This window comes from Scardinius erythrophthalmus (genome assembly GCF_964197995.2).
Source record: "Scardinius erythrophthalmus genome assembly, chromosome: 3".
NCBI classification, from domain to species: domain Eukaryota; kingdom Metazoa; phylum Chordata; class Actinopteri; order Cypriniformes; family Leuciscidae; genus Scardinius; species Scardinius erythrophthalmus.
The window spans coordinates 60,855,098-60,870,022 of NC_138223.1; the positions used below are offsets into that span (position 1 = coordinate 60,855,098).

General features: G+C 38.6%; 1 protein-coding gene across 2 annotated transcripts in view; it reads right to left on the minus strand.

Annotated features, from left to right (window-relative positions):
• The window catches only part of LOC308687559 (integrin alpha-L-like), an 85,800-nt gene extending 71,143 nt beyond the window's left edge, over positions 1–14,657 (minus strand). The window contains exons 1-3 of one of the 2 annotated variants that reach the window (XM_081360171.1): positions 14,504–14,657; positions 3,522–3,636; positions 3,312–3,406 (exon numbers count right to left, since the gene is read on the minus strand). In XM_081360171.1, coding sequence (XP_081216297.1) covers positions 3,312–3,406; positions 3,522–3,636; positions 14,504–14,537 — 244 coding nt within the window. In that variant the 5' untranslated portion in view covers positions 14,538–14,657. Of the gene's footprint in view, positions 1–3,311; positions 3,407–3,521; positions 3,655–14,503 lie in introns of both variants that reach the window. The other variant, XM_081360170.1, reaches the window with a different exon arrangement.
• Between the last annotated feature and the right edge of the window lie 268 nt (positions 14,658–14,925).

A 14,925-nucleotide genomic window follows, 5' to 3' on the forward strand; every position in this document is an offset into this window, starting at 1 on the left:
TGGGTTTATATTCAGTGAGCATATCTGCAATGTATTGAGGTCCTAGGCCATTGAATGATTTATATACCAGTAATAATACTTTAAAATCAATCCTAAATCTAACTGGGAGCCAGTGTAAAGACCTGAGGACTGGTGTGATATGTTCATATTTTCTGGTTCTGCTCAGAATCCTGGCGGCAGCGTTCTGTATGAGCTGCAACTGTCTTATGGTGTTTTTGGGAAGGCCAGTGAGGAGTCCATTACAGTAATCCACCCTGCTGGTGATGAAAACATGCACTAGTTTCTCTAAGTCTTGTCTGGAAACAAAGCATCTAATTCTTGCAATATTTTTCAGATGATAGTATGCTGATTTAGTTATTGCTTTGACATGACTACTGAAACTAAGGTCTGACTCTAGTGTCACACCAAGATTCCTGACTTGATGTTTAGTTGTTTGACCCCTAGACAGGGCCGGATTAACCATTAGGGCAACTGGGCACTTGCCCAGTGGCCCATGAGATCTAGGGGGCCCTGACAAGTAGGAAATTCACAGAAATTTAATAAAGTTATCACACTCTTTTCAGTCTTCACTGCATAAACTGCATCTACGCGGGTTCACGCAGACTTTCCTCCCTCCCAGCTGAATGCCAGCGATTACTAATTCGTGAAATGCACTCCCGCTGGTTGAGCGCGGTAAAGTTCGTTTCAGTTTCGATATTAGCCGGACATTTGTTCTATAGGGTCGGTAGTCTAACAAAGATATCAATAGCAAGATTAGTTTTAACATTATGTGACCATTGTATATCGACATGATGAAATATTCGTTCAAAATCATTCATGCATTAATGCTGCATAATTATACCTGAGAATGCTTTGACGCGTTTCCACAGCGCACAATGCTTAAGGGAACGTCTGCCAATTCCACCAACTGCGTTAAACGTACTCTATAATTTGTATCATTTAAAATTACTTTTAACATTTAAAAACAGACGTTTTCAAATCCCAAAGCTTGCAGAAGGTTCCTATTGGCAATACTGACTAAGGCTACAGCTTTCCTGGTAGCCTTGAGTAAATTAACATGTCTAAGAAAATGATTCATAAAACGTATAAATATCAGTTGAACCTATGTTTATTTTCGTCACTGACACAGATGAAAATGAAAAGACTATCAGTCAAAGTTTAGCTTTAGGAGGGGTAGAAATAGGCCAGTATAAGAATACTGAGAGAATAAGAAATATGAAGATGAGGAGAGAGCAGACAAATAATATAATGACAAGGTTTTAAAGCTGGCCTATTTCTTATAATTTTTTGGCCTTCAAAAGTCCTAAATTGCACATATGTAGGTCAGAGAAATCCAATTTTTTTCGGGGGAGCATGCCCCCCAACCCCCCTAACTACGGGGGGCCTTGAGTCTTGTTGCCCAGGGCACAGGAAATTGTTAATCCGGCCCTGCCCCTAGAGTGAAGGTATGCGTTCACCTTGAGAACTTCATCTTTGTTTCCGAACGCAATGACTTCAGTTTTGTCTTTGTTCAACTGAAGAAAGTTTTGACACATCCAACTGTTGACTTCATCAATGCATTGACACAGGGAGTCAATGGGGCTGTAATCATTTGGCGATAGGGCTAAGTAAATCTGTGTGTCGTCTGCATAGCTGTGGTAAGCAATTTGGTTCTTTCTCATTATTTGGCTCATTGGGAGCATATACAGGTTGAACAGGAGTGGCGCAAGAATTGAGCCTTGAGGGACTCCGCATGTCATGGATGTCCACTCAGACTTATGGTCTCCTATACTCACATAATAACCTCTCCCATCTAAGTATGACCTGAACCATTTTAGGACTATCCCAGAAAGCCCCACCCAGTTTTCCAGCCTGTCCAGAAGTATGTTGTGATCGACAGTGTCAAATGCAGCACTGAGGTCGAGTAACACCAGCACTGATAATTTGCCTGAATCCGTATTTAAGCGAATATCGTTTATTATCTTTATGAGCGCTGTCTCTGTGCTGTGGTGCGGTCGGAAACCAGATTGAAAATTGTCAAAGTATCCATTCGAGCTTAAGACTTTGTTCAGCTGATTGAAGACAACTTTTTCAATGATCTTGCCTATGAAAGGAAGATTTGAGATCGGCCTATAGTTGCTTAATATGGTCTTATGCAGATTGCTCTTTTTCAGGAGGGGCTTGACAACTGCAGTTTTAAGGGAGTTTGGAAAACTCCCAGAGCGAAGTGAGGCATTTACCACTTCTAGAAGATCTGCTTCTAAACTGTTTAACACACTTTTGAAAAATGATGTGGGAAGTGTGTCAAGAGCGCATGTTGATGTTTTAAGGTTTTGTACGGTTTCTTCCAAAATTTTGCCATCAATTTCTTTGAAATCAGACATAGTAACTACTTTCTCAGGTGGTTTGATCTGTCTGACCTCAGTGCAGCTCAAGGATGTGCTGATCACCTTTCTGATATTATTGATTTTCTCAGAGAAGAAAGAAGCAAACTCACTGCACTTGTTCTCTGAGAGCATTTCTCTGGGAATCTGGCTTGGAGGGTTTGTCAGTCTCTCTACAGTAGCAAAAAGAGTGCGTGTGTTGTTTAAATTGCTGTTTATAATATTTGAGAAGAAAGTCTGTCTAGCTTTGCCTAGTTCCACAGTGAAAGCATGAAGGCTGTCTTTGTAGATGTTATAATGGACTACAAGTTTAGTCTTCCGCCACATGCGCTCTGCTTTTCTGCATTGTCTTTTCATAGTTTGCACCGTTGTTGAGTTTCTCCAAGGTGCTTTTTGTATACAACAATACTCTTTGGCTCCGAAGCAAAAAGCAACTAGTGCATGCATCCACTTCTGTATTTATACCCGTGCCGCGGGGGAGGAGTGTGTAATGTGAATCACACACGCCAATTTGCATTGGCTCATTCAATAGTACTCGAAGAAGACAGGCTCCCTGGCGTGATCCCATTCAGTCGAAGTCGACTACGTAACAGATAGTGTGTGTGACGGTGGTCAAGGCAGATAGTGTGTGTGACGGTGATCGTGACAGATAGTGTGTGTCGTGACAGATAGTGTGTGTGACGGTGATCGTGACAGATAGTGTGTGTGACGGTGATCATGACAGATAGTGTGTGTGACGGTGATCATGACAGATAGTGTGTGTGACAGTGGTCATGACAAATAGTGTGTGTGACGGTGGTGATCGTGACAGATAGTGTGTGTGACGGTGATCATGACAGATAGTGTGTGTGACAGTGGTCATGACAAATAGTGTGTGTGACGGTGGTGATCGTGACAGATAGTGTGTGTGACAGTGGTCGTGACAGATAGTGTGTGTGACGGTGATACCTGTCCAGAGCAGTGGTGTGCAGGACTGCAGATCTCCTGTGCAACTGTACATTTCACCCGTTGAGTTTCCTTTTAATGGGGCTCCAACGATGATCCTGCCAAAAACACCCTCACAATCAATCAGACCCTCAGAAAACACATGTAGATCACCCTAGAAACCAGTGTGTGTGTGTGTGTGTGTGTGTGTGTGTGTGTGTGTGTTTCACTCACTGTTTCCTGTTTTCAAACTCTGACTGATAAACGCTGTAACCAAAGAAATCTTCTGCCGTGCCGTTAAATCTCAGGGGATGTTCAGTGTCGATATTGAAGGCCTCTGAAAGAGACGCTGGAGAAGCGAGAGAGACTGTTGAGACATCAGGAGACGCTTGTGAGACTGTTTCTAAAAGATGTATATAACCACAATCGACAAATATGTATTTACATACAGTATGCAAGGAATGGACTAAGAAGGGCTTGCGTATTGTTACATAAATACAACTATAAATAGTTTGGTATTGCACATAGTTTCTATTGCAACAGTTTAAAGAGGAAGGGGCCTAGACATGAGAGATTTTCTGAGCCCTTTTCTCACTCCGGATCTATCCAGTTCTTGAAGGATGGCCAGCAGAGCATCAGTAATCCTCTCTGGTTTAGTGTCTGAGCATCAGCAGCACCTGTGGCTCGATTAACCTCCTCAGAAACACAAGCTCTGGAGTCTCTGTGTTAGTGCCACTTCTCTTCCATCTGTCCGGACCTGAAGTGGCTCAGTCACAGAGACTCCAGAGCTGGTTTCCCCTGAAGACCTCAATCATCTGCACTGGTTTGAGTGTGTTCTGCTGCAGGTCATGAGCAGATGAGCAGCTTCACCAGCATTAACCAGCCTTATTCTGGAAAATCTGTCAGTGTGTGTGTGTGTGTGTACAGTGTACCAACTTGATATGTGAGCTAAACCTGACAAAACCTCAGTTTAAGGGCATCCTCATTTGTAATAACTTGATTTAAAATAAATTATTGTAAAAATGCAGAAGGTTGTATCCAGTTATTTTAGCTGTCTGTTTTGCAGAACTGGTATTTGGTATCATATTATTTTAATTTAATTGTTTTCATAAACACACTAGTTTGTAGTGCAAATAGTTTGACTGCACTTCTAACACACTGTTCTGTACAGGTATTTGTACGTTTTCTATGGTCTCGCCCATTCACAGGAAACTGAAACGGAAACTGCTTGCTTCTGCATGGAAATGAAAACAATAGAAGTCCTTGCAAGTCCTCAACTTTGAGTCTTAAACAAGTCATTAGTGCTTTTTACACAAATAAGTGTCTCACTATTGATTATTTTAGTCAATTTAATGAATACTAATTTATTTCAGGAAGGCTTTTAAAATATGTATAAACAATTTTCACTACGGGCACCCATCTATCCCAAAGCGGCTGGATATGACGGGGAGAACCAGAGTTGACAGTGTGTTGTTTACTGAGACTCAAATAGATGCACTTCTGCCTTGCTATATTCCCTCCATATGAGCTCCATGACCCCTCCACAGACCCCGAGCTGAATGACCTTCCATGATCGCTCCCCAACCCCTGAGGGAAGCATCTGTCTTCAGTGTTGGGCGATGAAAAGGAGCTCCCAGTACAGGACCCTGGGACAAGAACCAAGGCTTCTTTCACATAACCAAAGTACGAAGCACCTGCATATAACTTTGATTATGTGGAATGAGTTGCCCCTCAGGGAAACCCCTTGGTCTTGAGCCACCACTGCAAAGGTCTCATGTACAGCAGGCCAAAAGGTATCTCGTTTGACACAGCTGACATTAGACCTAAGAGTCTCCAAACTGAGTGTCTGGCCTAGCTTTATCTTGCTCACGGCTGTGAGGATTGAACCGCTATGAGCAGGAGACAGACATGCCTGCATCATCGTTGAATCCCACACAGCCCTAAAAAAGTGGTCCTCTGTAATGGAGAAAGCACACTTTTCTTTGCGATCAGCCTTAACCCTCGGAGAACTGAGGTGTTTTCTGGGCCTGGAGGTGTTCTGACATGCTCTGACATTTGTGCTTATTTCTGTTACTTGTAATATGTCCATGGCTAAAGTCTAATTACACTGTATTCAGCACAAACTCTGCTACAATAATATATCAGCAGCATGTGTGTAAAAGTTTGTAGATTATGACATTTATGTGTGGTTTGTGAAAATACAAAAAAACAAAACTAAAATTCATAATCATAATTCAATATACCTACTTTATTTTTAACAAAATATCCCATACTACATATTTAACATATGAGCAGAAATTGTCAAACAAAAGCTTATTTGACGTGACAGTAGTCTTTTTACAGTAAAACTTTATTATCTATCCAAAACTAATCAATGAAATCTTGTCTAAACATTCATATTTCGTCTGTATCATATCGTTTTTATGACATATTTGCATATACATGTTAATTTGCAGGTTAATACGTTGCTTGTACAAAGACATTTTATTTCAACATATTTCAGTCGATGTATACTCATCTCAGGATAGCAATATAGTTTGGTAAAAGCTAAACTAGTAGATGTGTTCATGTAAAAATAACATGTTTACTAATGTAAGTGCGCACTGTTGTTTACAGCTGGAGTAAACATCTGTGCCGTTCATTCATTCACACACACACAGATACGGTTCATATTCAAACAGTCTTTTTGCATTTACCGACACTATTGCATATATCGCGATTAGAACAAAGCATTTAAGAATAAAAAACTGCAAATTGAAGAGAACCCAGTATCACACAAGTTGCATTAGATAAACTCAGCTAGCACAGACCATGCACTCCACCGCTTTGAGGGTGGAGGTTCTACAATTTCTTGCTGCATCCTTTTCTTTTCTTTTGACGAAGCTGAACACATTATAGTATTTGCTCAGCCTCATGCCCCGCTGAAATCATGCCCCGCTGACATCATTAATATGATTTTTCATTTCGGTAACACTTTATTTTGATAGTCCGTTTGTTGAGACTTTACTAGTTATTAGTAGCCATTCAGTAGCTTGTCAACAGTGCATCAGTTGACATTCAACAACACTGTCTCAACAGACAAGTAACATACGTTCAACTGACTGCCTATAGACTATAAGGTACAATTCAAGTGTTAATCTACAGATTTTACAACAAAGTGCCTGTTGACTGTCAATGTTATTTTGCAACAGGTTATTAACCAATTGTCGACTAACTTTCAATTGTCAACTAACTTTCTGTAGATTGAGTACCAACAACTCAAGATCATTCTGTCAGTTAAATGTCAACAGTCATGTCAGCATATGAAGTATATGATACTGTATATCCTACTCAAGGGGTCTCATTTGCATCAAATTAATGATTATTTTAGCTGATTTAAAGCTGTTTTAAAAAAAATAAATTGTTTATGATCAGTGGACTATTAATAGACATGCTCAACTAAGCGTTAGTCGATATATTTTAGGACTATCTAATTAAAGTGAAAGACAGTTTATATCAGTAGAAAGTCTATAACCTATCAACAGATTGAAAACATACTTTTTTTGTAGGTTTGGATAGATGCTGAAACGTATGATACAGACGTGTCTGCAACGTAGAATTATTACGAATTCACAGCTACAAAACATTTACGAATCATAAAGATATCTGTATCATTTCCCTTATACTGTTTTATAGATAAATGTAAGTTCCCTTAACCCTACTCCCAAACCTAAATATAAATTACTCATTTAAACAGAATATAAAAAGAATAAAACACTTTATGGACAGAGATGTGTAGGGAAATGCCAGTTTTATTTATAGCATTAAAATATATTTTGAGCCACTAACATTAATCCTACTCCTGCCCCTAAACCTACCCATAACCATTTCTTAAAACTATGCAGGCTAAAATTATGAAGAAAAACAACAGATGAGAAATCATAATAATTTATTGCGAAAATGTAAATCGGTACCAAAAGTCGCTCAAATGACGATGTGTTGCAGTCCTCTCTGGCAGTACATAATAGTTTTGTATAAGAGACAGAGCAGAATTTAAGTTATTAATCCATGAAAATGTTAACCCAGCTTCCCTCTGCGTGAAGACGGCGCGCACGCTTCTGCATTTCAATGTTGTTTCAACTGAAACACGGCATGCTGCAATCTGTGATGAAGCAGGCGAGAGCCAATGAGCGTTTGATATCACTGCCGTAAAACATGTCGTAACGCTTCTTGAGGGCGCAATCAGAGAATGTCTAATAACATATGCTGAGTCCCAATTCGCATACTATCCGTCCTAAATAGTATGCGAAACTAGAATTAGTACGTCCCAAATCGTAGCATGTTGAAATGAGTGTTCCAAAGATACCCGGATGGTCTACTATTTCCAGTTAGACTTCGAAGAGCAGATCAATGCACACGCTAACGGCTAATATTGCCCACAACCCATTGCGTGCGGGAGGGAGGAGCTTTGTGGTGATGGTGGTGATGTAAACCTGGCAGTCGGATGCAGCAACGGAGATGCGACCTCAGTTTTTAAGTGTAAGAATTCAAATGTTTAACCCTAATTAAAGTTATATTTTATTGTCTCGTAATATTAATGGGTTTATGTTGTGCCAAAAAAGTACCGTGTTTATCTTGTAGGGTCCGATGAAGATACCGAGCGCCTCATTGCAGGCTACAAAACAATAAATAAAAAGGCTCTAGTACAGTGTCATGCAAGTGTCTTTTTTTATGTATTTCTTTTGATGTTTCTGTCTGACTTATTTGTAGTAATACTGTGGCTGTACATATGTTAACTTTATCAGTCCAACCAAAGAAACATGGTTACTACACTTTTACTATAGTAAAAGCATGGTTCATTTTCATCGGGGTATTTTTAAGTATTATACATAAGTATAAGATTAAGTATAAAATACGTTAAACAATAGTTACACTATAAACTTTAAATATTTTAACTCAGAAAATAAGTAGCGCTAGCTTTCGTTACACACATTTGCACATGAACGTCAGAACCAGTCGCCTCACAAGCGACGTGCGTTTGGTTGATCTACGACGACGCCCTGCTTCACTCCTCAATTTGGTTGAACACATTGTGAATGTATTGTGGAAAAAAAAAGATGGGAATAGTAAATAAAATTATATTGGATATATAAGAATGAATGAAATGTTAAATGTTTTGTTAACAGTCGCGGTGTGCGTAACTAGGCAACCACGTTCAAGTTCACGTTGCATGACGTCATCGAAGTATGTCCCAGAACGTGCATACTCTTTTGCTACACACTCAAAAGTATGTACTTTTTCATCACAAAAAAAGTACATACTTTTAGGTCGTAGTATAAGTAGGCGAATTGGGACTCAGCCATAGATATCATATAAAGGCTAGATGGCTCAAGGCGGAGTCACTTCCGGCATCACCGGCGGCCATCTTAGGACAGGGCTCTGTGAATTAAGGTGAGTGAGCAGCACGCACACAAATCCTCTTATCTCGCTGAAATCTGGACGGATTTACAAACGGTTTGGTTTCTTACAAACGTTATTAACGTGGCTATAATTCTGAATGCTTAAACATTTTGAACATAATTATTCATATGTATGCAGTATAATAGCTACATCTCTGACGTTTATAACAAACCAAACCGTTTGAAAATCGGTAGAAAATTGAGCAAGTTATGGTTATTTAAAAGTACATGCAGCATGTTATGAGTGAGCGAGCACCCTGTGGTAAGATGGCCGCCGTGTGCGGATGTCGAGCTCCATTGGCCAGCAGCGCGGACGAGCCATCTAGCCTTTATATGACATCTATGTCTATGTTTCACTCTCAGTACACTTCCGGCTTCTGAACTGGTTGCAGTTCCACTCTGATTCCATATGAGGGCGCTCACAGGACGAGTGCAGAATGAATGGAGGTCTATGGCGCTATACCAATAAAAATCCACTTTTCTCAGGATATAATTTTTTGTCTAGTAATTTGAATGTTGTATTCGAAAGGAGATGTAAAGAAATTACACATTGCTGGGTGTTAGATTATTTAGTCACTTATTTGCTTTAAAAAGCATTTTAAAGTGTCAATGACGTCATATACATGTACGACCAGAGATACTGCTTCACGGCAATCCTTCAGTCACTTTGGTGCGTTCGCGCTCTGCACTTTCTTTTCTCTCGAGGCATCGACAACACAGCTGACACAGGGAAACACACGTGCTAGAAGAGTTTTTGTTTTGTTTGTTTCTGGTCCCGCTGCGGATGACACGATGCCATCAAGTGGTATCTCTGGTCGTAATCAGTCCTTCACTGACCAATCAGCGTTCATTAGCAGAATGCTAGCGTGTTATGGGCAACAACAACTCAACCTGTAAGAAATCAAAAGGACATAAGTACTCGTTCATTCAACTTTCGACCTAAAACCCATGTTGAACTTGCAAAACATACAATCAGATTGGAGATTTATCAACGGCAATCGGGTGAAAGAGATACATTTAGCCGTCTAGCCCCATTGACTCCCATTCATTCTGCACTCATGGCGATCGCCCCCAGTGGAGCTCTGGTGGAACTACAACCAAAATTCGGTACAATAGCGCTTAATAGGGAGTGGGCAGGCTCTCCGTAGACGGGCTCTGGCGCAATTTTTGAATTTAAATTCATCACGAGCGCGGGATTTGACGTTTACGGTCGCTGCTGAGAATGGAGATCGCTGGATGTGGATGAAGGGCTGAATTTGGATCTGTTTCTTGCTTGCGGATGGATTATAAAGATTTGGATTACATCTAACGTTATGTTAGCTAATAAAAATTATTTATTTTGTTAATTTATATTGTCTTTTGGTGTCTTATGGTTCTATAGGAGAAAACGCCTTTTGTGTCTCACCGTAACGTTAAATAAACTAAATGTTACAAAACGATTAAAGAAGGTATTGTTAAGGGTTTAAACTAGTCTTGTCTGTTAATCCTCCGAAGCGAGAGAGTTTGTAGCAGGAACAGAGATTATTTCTTAAATGAGTAACTGTTATAACGTTAAACTGCATTTAATAAATGCGATTTTCTGTAAAACTTACTGTCATGAAAGGCTAAATGTATTAATTAATAATTATTGTTATTTGTTGTTTATAACTTTTGGTCTTGGCCTCGGGCAGTTGAAATGATGTAAGTTAGACTATTGAGAGTTTTCTCATTTGGAATGCTCAATATCATTTTTCACACATAATCAGGTGGTTCAGATGTGATCGTGATATCCTAGTAAATAATGGGTTGTATTATTTTTTTTATTTTTTTATTTAATAAAAGTGATATTAATATTTTTTTCTCTGATGTGCTGGCCATAGTGTTTGTTCTACTTCAGTCAGGTTAGGTATGCAATCTGTTGATAGGTTATAGACTTTCTACTGATATCAACTGTCTTTCACTTTAATTAGATAGTCCTAAAATATATCTACTAACACTTAGTGGATAATGTCTATTAATAGTCTACTGATCATAAACAATTTATTTGTTGACAAGCAACAGATCTAATCTTTAGTTGACTATCAACAGATTGTCTACAAATGGTTAACAATTTTTAAAACAGTTTAAATCAGCTAAAATAATCATTAATTTGATGCACATGAGACCCCTTGAGTAGGATATACAGTATCATATACTTCATATGCTGACATGACTGTTGACATTTAACTGACAGAATGATCTTGAGTTGTTGGTACTCAATCTACAGAAAGTTAGTTGACAATTGAAAGTTAGTCGACAATTGGTTAATAACCTGTTGCAAAATAATATTGACAGTCAACAGGCACTTTGTTGTAAAATCTGTAGATTAACACTTGAATTGTACCTTATAGTCTATATGACATTTATGACATCCGCATCAAACATTACAATGCTCATGACAACTTTTGCTAACTCTATAATTAGTAAATCCTCTTAATGAATCAGAAAAAGGAAAAAAAGAGTTCTTGCTTGTGTTTTATCATTTAATCAAATGCCATCATCATATTTTAAGAAATCATTATTATCATGTTGATGTGTTTCTCATTACAATCATTTTGATGTATTTACCATCATTATCATTTGAAATGTCAAATGCTTTTCTTTTATTAATCTTTATGCCTCAAATGTGGCTGATTGACTTGATTTGTGCTTTCTGTTTAGATGAGGGCAAAAGTCTATACGTCTCCAATAGACAGACCACAAATGCTCGTATGTCTCAGAATAAAGTGATAAATGAATGTTATCTTTGCTGAACATCTTGCAGAAGGGACAGATGTCGTGTAGTTGCTCTGTATTGTGTATTGTATTAAGACGAACAACGTTCTGACACATTTGGAGTAAGAGGCAAGCTTTAGTTTTAGTTTCGATCTCTCCCGGGACACTGAACTGCATCACAGAGGCACACTGTTTGTCTTTACCCTGGTTATATCAGTGTAAAAACAGTGTAAAAATCCAACGCATTCTCATCCTAGGGCGTCATATAGGACGCTTTTGACATTTCGTCAACACCCGACACAACATTATGAAGCTGCAGACTCGGAGCCTGCATCTACAGTCCCGCACCCAGAGTCCCGCATTCTCAGACCCCTCGTTTGTCGAGACAGCGCCTCCTGCTGTCCGAAAGATCGTATAACACCCTTATCCAAATGCCACTGAAGACAATAGGATGCAATATTACGGTCTTGTTTTATTTAAAGTTATCCAAATAAATATTTGCGTTCCCTGCTTTATGCATGTGCCAAAAAAACTCATTGTGTTCTCTGACTAACAAATTACCCAGTAGCTATTTTTTGAGCGTGGGTTTAATTGAAAGAAAATTACTGATGGAAGGGACACAATTACAGATTGAACTATCTTCTGAAAAAATATTATGTGATATTATATTGCTACAATATATATATATTTTTTATTCAAATTCCTATTTTCTTTCAGTTCAACCTATAATGGTCTAATTAACATTATACCATGCTAACATTACAAAACCTGTTTTTTGATATTTTGAATGAATGCGAAGCAAAACTCAAATAAGAATAGACAAAACACCAATAATAAACAATTCTGTACTTTATTTAACGTCACTAAAATAAATTCTGTCACTAAAATAAAAGATGAATGCCGATGAATGCAGATGAACGAAAGTATTTTAATACTTACGTTTTAATTTAAGTAGTCTACAAAAATTATATAGGCCTAAAGTAAAATAATTACTCCGACATTAATTAGGCTAATTCAATTTATAGTTTAAAAAAAAAGGTCAAACGGTAAATCTGATTAAATAATTAATGATGACATTCTTTGATATTAACACACTTAATGTATTTAATTGGTCTACTTTAATGTCAACTAATTTTAATCAGATTTTTACAATATGCTTGTCTACAAAAAGTCCAAGGTTAAAGGATAACTTTCAAAATATTTTCGGGGAAAAAAGGCGAAAAAACATTAACGGCTCAAATTTAACTATCTTTACAAATATTAAATGGACTATTCATATGTTGGTGTATCGATGAGCTATAAAGTAGTTTGATTAAAAAAGAAATCTAATGAGTATGATTCGCTAAATAAAATTAAATTTGATAGGAGGCGCTGTCTCGAAAAACGAGGGGTCTGAGAATGCGGGACTCTGGGTGCGGCAGATTATGGGTAGGGTTAGGTCTGGTGTAGGGTTAGGGTTAGACCGCTAGGAGGCGCCTTCTGGCCCATATCTATCTGCGTCTCATATTGACGCTAAAGCCTGTTTTGTGCTTCTGCGTCGAGTCGACGCCGTACCTCCGCGGACCCCTCTGCGTCGACGCGAACCCCTCTCCAACCCCTCCGCCGTAGCTCGACGCGCACCTCCAAAAAATTGTAACTACGCGTCGAGGCGACGCAGACCCCAAGGGCTGTGATTGGTCAGATTATACATTATTTCCGGAGTGTAGCTTTTCCGGTTTCCCCCTCCCGCTATAGCGACATTTTTAAAGTGAACACTGCACTGTTTGTGTTCAACGATGGATCAGGTTTTTTTATATATTTTTTATATACTAAAGTTATTTATATTTTTGTATAATTATAATTGTACTTAAAACTTTGCCCTTTGTTCTTATTCTCTTATTCTTCTGTTCTTACTTATTGTATAGAAATTTGGGCCAATAATTATAAAAGTTCACTACTCCAAAAACGAGCAGTTAGAATTATACACAAGGTGAGATATTTTGACCACACAAATATATTATTTCTGCAATCTAAAATTTAGATTTTTATACTGCTCAATTCCTGCATAAAACCCACAAAATATGCATATGTATGGGTGATAAAATGTTGTTTTTTTATGATTTTTTATTGTGTTAATATATAGCCTAAGTATATATTTACATATTCATTTATCTTTTTTTAATCAATCAATAAATAAATCAACGTTTGTTTTGCAAAAAAGATTGTTGTTTATTTACAATACAATGTTCATGGTTACATCATGGATATACAGTTATTAACCAAAGTCTGCCACGGGACACTACATCTGCCATGGCACAGTTCCATGTGGAGACTTCTTTTTCTTCTGCGATTAAACATTTGCAATAAAATCATTTGTTAAAATACATATAAGGCTTCTATGATGTTTATCATGGATCGCAGTGGAACACGCACTGTGAATCCGAAATATAACGTTAGATGAGGAACACACTCTGTGAGGAGAATATTCATTCTTATATGGTTATTTTTATTACTGCAGTATAATTTCGTTAAGCTCTCTGGCTGATACACAAACATATAGCTTTGAAAGACGCTGGAACATTGTTGTTTAACGTCGATTAGCTCCAGCTGCAACAACACTCTCTCTTTCTTTCGCTCGCCATCGGAAATGAACAAGCGGAAACGGCGCACTGAACCAAAACAAACTAGCAAAGAGATTCGCGAACCCCACACCCCCCTAGCGTTCTGGCGGTGAAATGCACCGCGATGCAACGCAACCCGACGCAGAACTATAAAACGGCCACGACGCCGTAGGAGTGACGGCGTAGCTACGCGTTCTGTGAACGGCGTAGCTACGCCGTCGAGTTGACGCAGAAGCATAAAACAGGCTTAAAGGGTGCCATGTGCGTCGGATGTTGACGAAATGTCAAAGTTATACACTCACTGTTTACACCGTTAGTTTCTCGGTAGGTTCACAGAACTGGCTCTTTTAGAAAACAATGACTGAAGACCGACACAAACACTACAAGAAAACCTTGGCATTATTAAATTTACGGATGATCTGTATTTTATAAATAAACCTCTCACCCCATATGAAGAGAATCCAGCTGTGCGTCTCCATCCTGATGTTTCTGAGCTGGTCTGTGGGAGATTCCTGTTTTATTTCATCACTCCTTTTGGATCAGAGCCAGAACTCCTGCGCTGTGTGTGTGTGTGTGTGTGTGTGTGTGTGTGTGTGTGTAATCTATGATTGTTTTCATTACATGGCCAAGATAAATCAGCATTACAGATTCTCTGGCTGATTCTCTCATTGAGGCCAGAGCAGGATTTGATATCAGATGTACATTTTACTGTCAACGAATAGCAAATAAATTTATTTTATACCATATTTGTTGTGTTGGTGGGAATGATCTAATCGTGATCAACGTAAATCAAAGCCTCGTTTTCTCTCCAGTCTGGTCTCGTGAATGCTTCACTTTGCGTGTCGGAGTGCTTGAACTCAGAACACT